This window comes from Arctopsyche grandis, chromosome 2 (genome assembly GCF_051622035.1).
Source record: "Arctopsyche grandis isolate Sample6627 chromosome 2, ASM5162203v2, whole genome shotgun sequence".
In the NCBI taxonomy this organism is placed as follows: Eukaryota; Metazoa; Arthropoda; class Insecta; order Trichoptera; family Hydropsychidae; genus Arctopsyche; species Arctopsyche grandis.
Window position 1 is genome coordinate 1,638,114 of NC_135356.1, and position 13,859 is coordinate 1,651,972.

The window sequence follows — 13,859 nt, forward strand, 5'->3', positions numbered from 1 at the left end:
TTAACACGTCTACCGAGTGTGCTCATTGTTTTTATTTCGATTACATATTTGAAATTGCATAAGGTGTAATGTGCGTTTTATTTTATTGAATTCTTCTCCAGACAATGGCGTCAGCGTCGTTCTCACGCGAACAATGCGATTTACGAATTCGAAATTAAATTTGAATGTTTAAATAAACATTAGGCGTCCAGAAATATCGGAAACTGTATTTTATTTTTCCATAATACGCATACCTATCGTTTCGCATACGCTGGAACTTGTCCAAAACAAATATGCATACATGCACATAATACATACACACACGCACTGCAATACAATACATATTGGCAGTTTAATAAATAGATTTTGTGCAAACATCCGATAGATCTCAGCGAATTCCTCCAGAGACCGAAAGCAAACGAGGAGTGTGCGATCGAATTGAAATTACAACAGTACATTATCCCCGTGCGCAATTTGCAATGCGATCACGTACTGGAGATTCAAACGCGTGTAAAAAATTAAACCTCAAATATTATATTATATACATACATACATACATACATACATGTGTACAATACGATCAACGGTAATTTAATCTTCAAGTAATTTAATTTAATTTTTAAATGCTTTTTATTATTACGAAATTATGTTCGCAATACATCTTATATCTATGTATTTTAATAGCTACTGATCTACTGATCATTTTCTAATTTACAATTTTAATTTAATTTTGTTAGTAAGCATAGTATTATATTATTCTAATGTTAATATACAGCGCATAATAGGAAAAAGAGCTCAAAAACCTATTTACAATTCTTATAAATGCTCATAATACATCTTATACATTATATTAATTAAAGACTCTCTAAAGTTGATGACCTAAAGCAGATTGTGTTTAGGTAATCTATGTGTTATACCTGAAGGGTATAGACATTTTGTTGTAATCACTAAAGCCCGGACCCTGAGGGGGCTGTCTATTGTTCAAATGTTGTAAATGCATTGTTAAAGGTTTGCCGAACCTTTTTTACAAAGAATTTACAACAATTGAACAACAAACGGCACGCTTCCGGTCCTACCTCTAGTAATCACCGAGACTCACTACACAAGTGTGTTAGTATGGTTACACTGTTCGACACGAAAAATGGTTCAGAGACGAGATATGACTTTTCTTATAGATATATTCCCAGTAAACACGAATCTGGTAATAAAAAATGCTGATTGGCTCGAGATTCGGAGATATATGTAGGTGTTTTTTAAATCGCGCGATTTTTCTACATCTTGGTGTTGTTCGGTCGATGTCTCAAAATCTGTCAATTTTCTGTTAAAAATGAATATTGGAATCTATAGTCGGGTATTTTATCTTTCATTTGTAGTACTTTTCAGCTTTCAAATCTCTCCATAAGTATTCGTCCAGTTCAAATCAAAAGTCAAAAGTACGTATTTTCACATGGGATTTTTTCCCACTGTTAATACCATTTTATATTGAGTATTTTCTTTTGAAACATATTTATTGGGATAGTTTTCTGGCCAAACTATTTTTTGTTTTCGTTTAAAAGGGTCAATTGGAAGTGTGCTGAATTTTAAATCGGTAAAATTTCGAGCTAAAAACTCGCTACTATTATTTACTCGTATTTACACGAAACTGAATTGACTCAATAGGAATAATATATTAAATTGTGTTTATATGAGAATTAAATAAAATTCCACATTTCGATTCCACAAAAATCATATTTCGACTATTCTTGTGGATAATAATGTGGCCTTGCGTTCGGCCAAAACTTGTCTGAACGTGCGCTGCTGTACAGTATGAAGGGAACTACTATTTTTCGTGCCCTGCCATTCCGGGCTGTTGACTTGCAGTGCTGGATAGTATGTTTTTAGTTGTCAGTATTGATGTAGTTGATTGTTTTTCAGATGAGTGTCGAAGAGAAGCAGACAGTGGAGCTGAAGATGACCAGACAGGAGATGACGTGCAGAGTACGGTACGTGAACGACACAGATCCCTTCAGATGCTGGAGCGAAGCCCCAACTCCTGGAAAATCTGTACTTCACACATTCAGCACCCTTCTGCCTCTCACCTGTCAACTACCAGCACTCCATCGCTTACTGGGAGCACCTCAAAGAGTAAGTTCACCTTTTATTTAATCATCAAAAAAGTTTTTGAAAAATCGCAATCACTTTCATTATCCGATCTCGTATCAGGTAATGCAATTATAAGAGTTTTGTCAAATGGGTAGCGAATTGATACCATTTTTTTAAACGTGTTGCTTTGCCGGCCATTGCACTTTTATTATGCAATCTGGACAGTTCCAACGCGTGTTTTTAGTTTCACAAAAACGGGAAGTCGGTCGTATCGTCTTAGCAATGTCTGAAATAGTCGCTCAAGTCCTATTTTCCGAAATAAACTCCCAGCCACTGATGCACACACGGGTCCAAATGCATCCGTGACTGGAACGAATCAAAAATCTCATACCATTTGTATACAAAAGTTCAGTTGAGCTTAGTCTACTTCGTCATGTACCAATAATTGTCATGTAGTGAAATTGTCTTGGAAAAGTTTTTACCTCCTGTGGGTTTCGTTGCCTTCTGAAGCAAAAATAATGAAAATTGAGAATGAGCCAATTTTTTATGAAACCAATATTATTGTTAGTTAAAACCAGTAAACACGAGACGATCGATCTGGATTTCAAAATCATCCAGATTTTGACAACAACACACGATCGATAAAATCGAATGAAATTTCCGCGTTCGATCGGGATTTGAACCCACAACTCCTCAACCGACAAACAACCGTTTCACTGTTGAACTACCTTATATATAATATTTCATTTAATTTTATACATCTTATATGTACATATATAACACCGAAACGGTGTCTGTAAATAGTTTCTGATTGGCTACCTTCAAAGTCGTTTCTGATTGGCTGGATTGGTCAAACACGTTTGTGATTGGTCGGTCGTTAAATAATATTAATTTTTACGATTCAAATAAATTTATTAGAAAATAAATGAAGATTTTTTTCATGGTTTCCATTTCATTTCCATTTACCGAGCGAAGCCTTGTAGCGCCAATAGTATATATGTATGTATACACTAGTGTTGTGCCCGATGTAATATCATCGCATGAGTTAGTGCATATTAAACTATTAATTAAAAAAATAAATAAAAAGAAATGTGTCGGTCCTGTGTTAAAATACAATCCGCATGCGGTCGTAGTTTTTTTCAGATACCTTTTAAATATATATGACCACTCAGTTATAAGCATTACATGCTAACAAGAATTGTAAATAAGTTTTTGAGCTATTTTTTCTATTATGCTGTACATTAACATTTGAATAATATAATACTATGATTACTAACAAAAATATAATAAAATTGTAAAATAGAAAATGGTCAGTAGATCAGTAGCAATTAAAATAGATATATGTAGGATGCATTGCGTACATAATTTAGTAATAATAAAAAGCATTTAAAAATCAAAATCAATTACATGTTAACCACTGACCTATGCTGCTGGACATCCGTGAAAGATCCTCTTAACTTCGTATCATCATCATCATCTACAGCCATTCACCATCCACTGCTGGATGAAGGCCTCTCCAACACGCTTCCACTCGTCTCTGTTCTCCGCAACTCTCATCCATCTCACGCTACACAATTTCCTAATTTCGTCTACCCATCTTCCCTGCGGTCTTCCTTTTACCCTTTTTTTTACCCATTCTCTCGGGTACCATTCAAACACTTCCTCCGACCACCTTTCGTCCATTATTCTAGTCACGTAGCCTGCCCATTGGCATTTAAATGTCTTTACTGTATCTACTGTATTCTTGTCATACTTCTGACCCATGTGTTCCGTTACCTGTCTTTCCTCGTTATGCCAAGCATACAGCGTTCCATACTTCTTTGAGTGCATTAGACATTGTGCAGCATCTTGGCGTTCAGTGTCCAAGTTTCACATCCATACGTCATCACTAGAGCCCGGAATCTGAAGGGGCTGTTTATTGTTCAAAGATTGTAAATGTATTGTTAAAGGTTTGCCGAACCTTTTTTTACAAAGGATTTACAACAATGAAACAATAGGCGGCACGTTTCCGGCCCCTTCAGATTCCGACCTCTAGTCATCACTGTCGAAACGCATTGATCGAAGGTCTGAATGGTGTTTTCAAATCAAAAATGCTACCTTCGTATAAAGGGTTTTATATGTATGTCGAAGATGATATATTTACAAAGAAATTTTATAATTTGACTACGGATAGAGAGCGTGCTTTTTCCAGGAATCGGGGCGGTTTGGCTCTATTTACAAAGCTAGAGTGCAAAAAAAGGTTCGGCGAACCTTTAACAAAGCATTTACAACAATTGAATAATAAACGGCGCGCTTTGGGTCCGCTATAATAATAAAAGTGGCTTTAGACGTTATATTGTTGTCAAGTGACGATTGTCCACAGACATTCCTAAATAATTTTAGTCGTATTTGATGCTCGGTGCTCGACGTATGTCCGATAAAAACTTCTCTGTTTGTTTATATTACTCGCAAGATGGACAAGCGTCGTTAAAAATTGCACAATGCGTTCAAAAACACACAACAAACAACATGGGATACATTTTTATAAGTAAATTGATCTGATTGTATTCCGTACAATGTAGCGTAGTTATGGAGACGTGCCGCGTAATATTGACAGCATTTATTTATTCGTAAGGGCCCTTCTATTATTATAACATTTCTCTGTATATTTACGTTTACAATTATTAAATCTTTAAAAGAGCGTTTCCGCAATACTCACACCACCGAATGGAATGTTTAATCTTCAACTGCTGATTCTAAACTACATAGCTATTTTCGAACGGATCAATAAGCTATTGTGGAAAGGAATGGATTTGAAATGAAATCAACGCATTGATTTGACCGTTGAAACGGTCGGATGCTGTGTGTCATTGTGTTTATTCACACGTCTTCTGTCCATCAGCGCTGACAAGACCGCCATTTTATTTAAATCGTCGTATCTAAATGTGTTTCGCGAGCAATAGTCAATAAATTACTTGGCCATAATGCAACTCTTATCGACACTTGTGTGTGTGTTCTTATTACGAGAGTTTTCCAGGCGACGAGACTCGTCGCGTCCGTTGATGATGTAAAATGTCAATTATATCAAACTGGTTTCGACAGGTGAATTTCGTGCGTTAATTTTTCCGAGTGTTTGTTTTAGTCCGACGTAACATATTATAATATTCAATATAATAGGCAGCGGTCGCCAACCGTCGAGAGTTTTGTGAGTCATTCGTAACGACAAATGTGAGCCACCGGTTTCAGCGGCTACCGAACCAGAAATAACCGGTCGTGGGAAGGTGCAACTCTTCACCTCGACACCACGTGCCGTCTCTGACAATTTGACAATGATCTCTCGAAACTCCAATCTCCTGTTAAATCTTGCATTTTTACTTATTATTATTTCAATCTACTCAAACATGTCTGACTACTGATAAATGCGCCAATGTGCAAACGTTTGTTTTTGTGCACTGTGATCATTTAATTATAGACATTCGGGCATATTGGTTCCGCGACGAAACGTCCCCGAACGATACAACGTCCCCGAAAGCATGATAACGCGACCGGTCTACATCACGGCATCGAAAGGTCGAAAAAGCAAAGATCGAATATTGAAAGATCTTAAGTCGAAAGATCGAAAAAAAAGGGTGCATGGTAAGCGGTCCTATGCATATATAATATAATATATATCATTGGAAATTATCTCTCTTTTTGTCATACAGCCTTGTTTAATGTGCGCGCGCAGGATACGGGAGTAAAAGCCTGTTCCTCTTGTTCCACTTGTATCCTACTCGCGCAAATTAAGCGAGGATGTACGACGGGGGGAGAGAGAGTTTTACCGCACGCCACTGATATATATATATATATATATATATATATATATATATATATATATATATATATATATATATATATATATATATATATATATATACATACTAACCGTTTTTCATATGTATGCATTGTAAACGAACATTTTCGACCTTTTTACGGTCACCCGTTTTAAACATATAGAAAAAAATGTGACGTTCATGGCACGCGTGCATGGGATAGTCCTTTCAAAACGACAAATTCGACCTATGTACATACATATGTCGTTGAAATTGTATGGTAGTATTTATCCTTGCTTGACAGTGATCTATACCAAAACGACCCTTTGGACCATTTTCGGTGTATCCCATATTCGTTATATCGATCACTGTCAATCAAGGATACAATTTTACTAAAAATGGTCCAAAGGGTCGTTTTGGTATAGATCACTGTCAAGCAAGGATAAATACTACTCGTATACGATGCGTTAATGCTCATTCCATTAGTTTTAGGTTGCTTTATACATTTGTAAAAGTAACTTATCAAATTTCCGATATTAAAATGCTGGCCTAATTAAAACAATGGATTTGTAGTGTTTTTTTTTAAATTTATTTATTAAATGGTTTTTTATTCTTATTTCTCATTTTATTTTTTAATCGTACCAATATTATATTAAAGAAACATAATTTTTTTTTGTGTTCATTTGTTTGTATTAGCCCGTCATGCATTTTTTTCTATTGCTGTTTTATTAATATATTAGAAAATATTTTTAAATGATATAAGATATTTTTGGCGAAAGTCCAATTTTCATTTCCAAAAACACTATTTCTTTTGACTTCATTCACAAATTGTTATCACTTATTTTGATTCCATATATCCAGAATCTAGGAAAAGCAGAATAAACGTATTACAGGCAACGCAATACGTTATATTTCATGTTTTACAAGATATTTATTGAAATGAAGAAAAATGGACTGAAATGCTTACGATAAATACGCACCTGTTTTATAATTGGTCTGAATTATACCTTTAGATATGTATTTACTACGGCAAGACAAATTAACTTGAATGGAGTGTTTCGTCAATCCTCTCCGTCCCTCCACATTTCCCAAGGTCACCACTTACGTTGAACAAAAGGGATTAAACGAACTTGCGTATTATGCATAATCGTATGTGCGTGTAACTTGTAAACAAGCTCGTCCTATTCGTTATCTAAGATACAGTAAACACATCACAGATAAAATCGCAAAATGTCTCGAGTCCTTGCTTGCAATTGGATACCCGGCCTAACTGTATCTTTAAATTAAGTGCAAAAAACCGGTATTTTTCCTCGCACAATTAACAATGACTATGTTGCAGAATTGAACGTAACACAATCGCCTGTGAAAATGTGAATTACATATCGTCCGCTTCTACTTCCGGTTTTTTTTGGCTTCGATCAAAATTCCCCGCCGTCATTTTTTTTTTTATATAATACGCGTTATTCATTTGTGAGTCGTTTATCGTCTGAAGCAGCCACACATTCCAAGCTGGTTTAAGGGCGAAAACACACAGCGATGAACGGCACATCGTGTGCTTGGCTCCTCGCTGTGGGGGGTCTCCTACATGACTTCAAATATGGGATACACCGTTATCGATCACTGTCAAGCAAGGATAAATACAAAGATACAATTTTATCGAAAACAGTCCAGGGGGTCATTTTGGGGCGGGGCGTGCTGGGCGTTTCAAGAACATGTGCAAGTTTTTTTGTCGCATGTTTAAAAGTATCTAAAAAAAACCACGTGCGACGTGCATCGCTGTGTGTTTTCGCCCTAAATCTCTTGTTGAGTTTCAGCCCTGAGGTAGTGGACATTTCGATTATTTGAATTTTCCCAAAATCCCAGCTCCGTTTGGGTTCAAATTCATTTGAGTGAAATTCATTCACACACATAAGAAGAAACAAGACATCTGTCAGCTTCTATAGCCTATGGGGGAAGGGGTTGGCTCACTGGGACCCTTTATAATTTTGCGCTTTCAATAAGCTTTTCTCATTTTAAAATTCTCGGTTTTCAATAGACTCCTGCTACAATTTTACGATTTTTTTCTAGCTTAACCCTTCGAATGATAAACACGAATGATGTATCGTTATTTAAGAAAACGCCAAGAATTAGTAACAACTATCGTTCTTGACGTCATAATGGTCGTATTTGAATATGTACTTACTTGTGAGCAAGTGCATCATTGGTATGAAACGTAGAATAATAACAAACGCAATGAAAACCCATCTTCTATTATAGAGGTCATGAGCCGTCGTGCAATTAAATGCAACTAAAATACACATCAAATGTTTACGATACCAAAATCATAAACTGTCACCCCCTAGTGCACCTCACTTGCATTTACAACCACGACAGAAAGAGAAAAAGAGAGAGAGCTACCAAACACCAAATGTATTGTTTCAAATGCAACGCACAGTGTAAAATGTGGCGCGCTCGGCCAATGAAGTATGTTGATAAAAAATACTGTTTTTTTCTTCATTCGTAATAAATATTTGCATTTCTCGCTTGGATTTTGAAAAACATCGTATCAGCAAGAGGGTTAATTCTTAAGACAGATACAATAAATCGGTATCCTTCCCCCGGTGTCTCGCAAATTCAAGCTATCGGCATCTCGACTTTGTTGAATCTCGTAAATGCTACCTACATAATGTATTTGTCTCAAATTTTCTGTGTATCAATATTTTGTTGGTTGTCCATAGATGTCTCTATTTGTATTCTATTGTATTCTACGTCCTGTTGTTAGAAAAATTGTTAGTAATTATTATACCTACATATATACAAAAAAAAAATGTAACCTTATGTGTCGCCTTCGGGCAATGTATAATATGTACGTAAAAAAATAAAAATATAATTTTCATTTTAATTTTGTCAAGCTCCATAATCCTTTAGCGACACGTTTTCACAAACACGCGTCAATCACAATGCTCTCTGTTCTAAGGTTTCCGAGACAATCGCATTTGCGGTCTCAATGAAAGTTTAACATGCGACACTTTGACGCACAATAGATGTCACAGAACGTTGAACAGTGCTGACGTCAAATAACTGTCAAAGTAAGAGAATCAAACTGTCAAAGTTTCATAATCAAAACTAGACATTAGTTAGCGCATTAACAACCAATATACAAAACAATTGCCGGCTAGTAAGTCCTACTGGCATTTCAAACAACAGTAAATCTTTTAAATCTTAATAACAGTTCGTTACCATGGTATTCTAACTGTTACGCTCCTCGTTACCAAAGTTGTACGACCCAAGCCCAACGATTAGAGATTGGATCACTGGTTTACCGGTAAATTGTCAAAATACCGGAAATTCATTTATTGTGAATTAAATACATATACATGCATAAGGTAGTCTGGAATTTGTTTATTTTCAGTATTAAATGTCCAAAATTACTAAAATATTGAGCGGGATGAATAGGAGGTATGAAAAGCCATTATATTTATCTTTTGTTATATGTAGGTCTTAAAGTTTTGTAATAGTAGTTCGTTTGACTTTGACATTTCTCTTGTAGCACCACTGATGCGTATTTAAGAGTGGCTACACTGATCCATGCTTAAGAGTGGCAACACAGACCAACCAAGTCGTGATAAATACGATCAGACGTTTTTTGAATTGTGATTTTTAATAATTACGAATGGACTTTAATATTTTTATAACACTATTCACCTGAGAATTATTTTTAATAATTTACGGTTCAATCTAAGCTAACGTTTTAAAGAAAAGTACCCACATACAGTTATCTAATCCTTTTTTCCCGATTTACCGATTAAAACCGGTAATGGGAGAAATTATTTACCGCTTACCGGTAAATTAAATTCAAAGATAAATTGCAATCCTTACTACATACATACATATATTCGATCTGGCGTAGCGTAAGATTAACGAGAAGCGAACATGCTTTTTATTATTTTATTATTACAAAATTATGTTCACAATACATCTTATATCTATTTTGATAGCTACTGATCTACTGATCATTTTCTATTTTACAATTTTAATTTAATTTGTTAGTAATCATAGTATTATATTATTCTAATGTTGATGTACAGCATAATAGGAAATAAAGAGCTCAAAAACCTATTTACAATGCTCTCGCATTCATGCAATGTGTTGTAACAATGACAGGACGCAAAATTATTTATTTATTTTTTATTACATTATTTCTTATTAAACTATATGTATAATATTTTTACAATATAATTCAATGCAAGGTCTTTGATGATATTAATGTAAGCTTTGCTGTCAATCATATAAAATATATACTTATATTTGCATCAATATAAAATATATACGTATTCCATAAATAAATTAATAATATCAACAACTAACGTATTATATATTAAAATTTTATTAACGTAAATATTTCAAAATACGAAACACAAACTAAAAACTAACGAAAAATAAAAGTCGAATTCCACCGACCGCTAAACGCACGAACAATGTTGTATTTGTTGACCAAAATGCAATGCGAAACTGAAACGAAATGTAATTGGCCATCGCGGGTCCACTGGGGGACGAATGCGATAGCATGTAAATTTTACGTAAATCTCATGCTATAACGATAAATATGTAAACCCAAATTTCAGTCTTTATTCAATTTTATAATTTCCAATATTTATTTGAAAATACATACATACATACGTACATACATATGTATAGTTATGAACACTGTTGTAGACAAAGGTCGGCCACACAATTCGATTCAAATGTATATCATGTCAAAACGTCATATGCATGTCATTGATCGTCCACTTGATCTAATTGCGCATTGGGTCACGCTTATTGATCATTTAATGGGCTTATTGGCATCATGAGACCGGGAAGAATAACGGGATCATTCGATCAACTGAAAAGACCTTGAGATGTTTCCTAAATTAAAAAGCATACGTAAATATATTTTTTTTATTAGAATTTATAAGTTTTTAAATAACAGCATACGTACATATATACAAATGTATATAGATCATATATGTGTATATATACATAGATCATCACGATTTAATGACAGGTACGACACAGGACTATCAGTTACCTATCGTGCTATTATTGAAATATGTAACACCTAAATCTGAATTGAGTTTGACACGTTGATCGATCGCTTGTGAATGTGAATTTGCAACAACGCTCGTGCTAACGAGCGGTCAATTAGGGTGACCCGCCGAGTGGGTATCAAATTTTAGTATAATTATCGTTGTCGTTTCACGGCCGGACACGTTCAATCAGTGGCGTAAATGGAAACGTCACACGCCAAATGTCATTAGAAATTAAAGATTTTGTTTATTGTTTTCAGTTGGACGATAGTTCACTCCAGGTGTACAAAGATGGCGACTATGGACCGTATCTCGATCTCGAATCTTCCTTGAGCGAACAGCAGGAAGAGTTGGAAGGATTCCTTGAAAAGTATGTTATATATTTAAAAGTATTTTTTCAAAATTGTTAACAATAGACAGAAAAACTAATTTTAGTCAATAAAAAATCACCACAAAATTTGGTGTACTATCTAAAAATACGCGAATAAGGTGAAAAACCAGGGGGGGCAAAATTTTTTACCAGTAAAAAATGACTTTCTAGGGGGGGAGGATTGTATTATATTAAAAAAATGAGTGTATATTAATTTTAACTATTTCTTTTAATCATTTTTTTATTTACATATTTTTATCAATAAATTAAATAATAGTAAGATATTAGGGCAGTGCTGTCACCCTAATGGTTACCATGGGTCTCCGAAAACCCGTTGTTAAAAATCAGAATTTTCCGGAAACCCATTATTTAATTTTTCAAAATAAATTTTTTGAAAAAAATTTGGAAACCCGTTGTTCCAAAATTGAGGTTACACCACTGGATTAGGGTATAAAGGCATATTTATAAAATACAAAATAATCTTTTTTTAAATAAAAATTATGAAATTAGAATTAAATAAATGTTGAAACCTATAATGCTATTATAAGAATATCATTTTATTTACAATACCATTTTATTCATAATATTAACTACGTCCCGGATAGTCCCGTTCAAATCTAGGGAGGGGCGGCGACCACCCCCCCCCCCCCCCCAAATGATGCCCCTAACGAAAACACACTGAATAGTACGGAATGTCGCGTCCTTGGCTCCACGCTGTGACTGTGGGTGATCCCCAAACCGAGTGCTATATATTTCTCGGTTCTATGATTATTCCGCAAAAAGCGAGCTCGCGCAAGTCGCTAAAATCTCGATAACGAAACATCTAGCACCCAAAAACTCTACCAATCAATAACGATAACTCGAACTCGAGTGCCATATGTTCCGTGATCGAGATTTTAGTTTCATCAAATATGGGATTCACCGTTATCGATCACTGTCAAGCAAGGGTAAAGCATCACCCAAAACACTCCAGGGTGTGATTTTTGGGACTTTACGCCATGTATATGGGCTAGAAGTGCTGCGTTTTTTTCGCATTTTTAAAAGTATCTAAAAAAAACACGTACCATATACCACTCAGTGTGTTTTCGCGTGGAACTTAGACCGGTTGAAAGTCTTTGATTGTAGGGCTTCCATAAAAAAACGCCCGGACAACGTCTCAAATATCTCCACTATGGAATTTCACAATTTTCAATATTATACCATCAAATTTGGTATTTAAACTGTATAGCGGATCCAAACCTTTTTACTTTATCTATGTACGTAGTAACAATAGATGAAGTTTTGTGATCATGCGAAAATTCGAACTCGAGATTTTGACGGATTCGAACTCAGAATCGATTACTGATCACGTTTTCATGATCTAGAAAAAATGTGTGTGTGTCTGTGTGTGTGTCTGTGTGTGTGTCTGTATGTGTGTCTGTGTGTGTATCTGTGTGTGTGTCTGTGTGTTTTGGGGATTTTTTGATTTACGTATGCCTTTACAGCCCATTTACATTTTTTTTATTTACTCAAAATTTTAACGATCATATTCATATATTCATTAATCCGTGTGTGGGAAGTTTAGAAATGGTTTTTCCTCTGTTAGGATATGCTGCTGTTAACGGATTTTGGAAAGACTTGAAACTCTTAAGTTTGTTTTATAAACTTTCATCCGTCTGAGCGACGCTGGGCATATATGTATATATAAAAACTGACGTGATTTGTGTTTGTGGGTATGTGCCGTGCATCGACAAGTATGGGGATTTCGAAAAAATATTATAACGATCGATTTCGATTTTGATTCCGATTTCAGTATCGATTTCAATTCTTTTTTCAGTTCCGGATCCCGATCCCTGTTCAGTTCCGATTCCTGATTCACACGTAAACGCGTGTTTAGACTCTCTAATATATCTTGCAACAATATAAAATAAACAAAAGTAGTCTATAAATGAATGTATTTTACCAAAACTGGTTCCATCTTCTTCATTGTTGTTAAAATGTAATGCTCACAATCCAAATTCCGAAGCCACAATCTCAATAGTTAGGGATTTCCATCGGGTAATTCTGCTATGGTTATAAATTCAGAAATTCCGGTGTAAACCAGTCTTTATAAACATTCACACGGATTACACGACCCATGTTCAATGCATTTATTTTCAATGCTACCTGGAAAGGCTTGGCGGGTAGTATTCTTGTTTATTTTTTATATACTCAAAATACAACGCCTATTGGCGTTTTTCACGCCCATGGACTTGGCATGGTAACTTTATTTTAACCCGTTCAAGTTTCAACGGGCACAATACACGAAGGCCGATTCGCATCGATCGATTATACGATTTTAAACGCATGCGTGACAATCAGAGTCGATTGAGTCCCCCCCCCCCCCCCCCCATTGACTTTTATATACAGATGAGAATTTATCGAGCATTCGACGAAGTACATACATATTAATGTCCTGACGAAGATCTAAATCACTCCCGATCGCTTTGAAATCTTCCATGTTGAAAAGACAAGAGAGTCAGTTAAAAGTCAGGTTTTTTATTTATTATCTGGGTACGTTCGTACGTTCATAGAGCGTTTTTTGTGATCGCAACAGACGATGACCAGGTG

General features: G+C 35.2%; 1 protein-coding gene across 2 annotated transcripts in view; it reads left to right on the forward strand.

The window, feature by feature from the left end:
• The window catches only part of Fhos (Formin homology 2 domain containing), a 100,792-nt gene that overhangs the window by 60,585 nt on the left and 26,348 nt on the right, over positions 1 to 13,859 (forward strand). For both annotated transcript variants that reach the window (XR_013261671.1, XM_077446342.1), the window contains exons 5-6: positions 1,894 to 2,103; positions 11,161 to 11,270. Coding sequence is in view for 1 of the 2 variants with exons in the window: in XM_077446342.1 (XP_077302468.1) it covers positions 1,894 to 2,103; positions 11,161 to 11,270 (320 nt within the window). In the remaining variant the exon portion in view is untranslated. The remainder of the gene's footprint in view (positions 1 to 1,893; positions 2,104 to 11,160; positions 11,271 to 13,859) is intronic.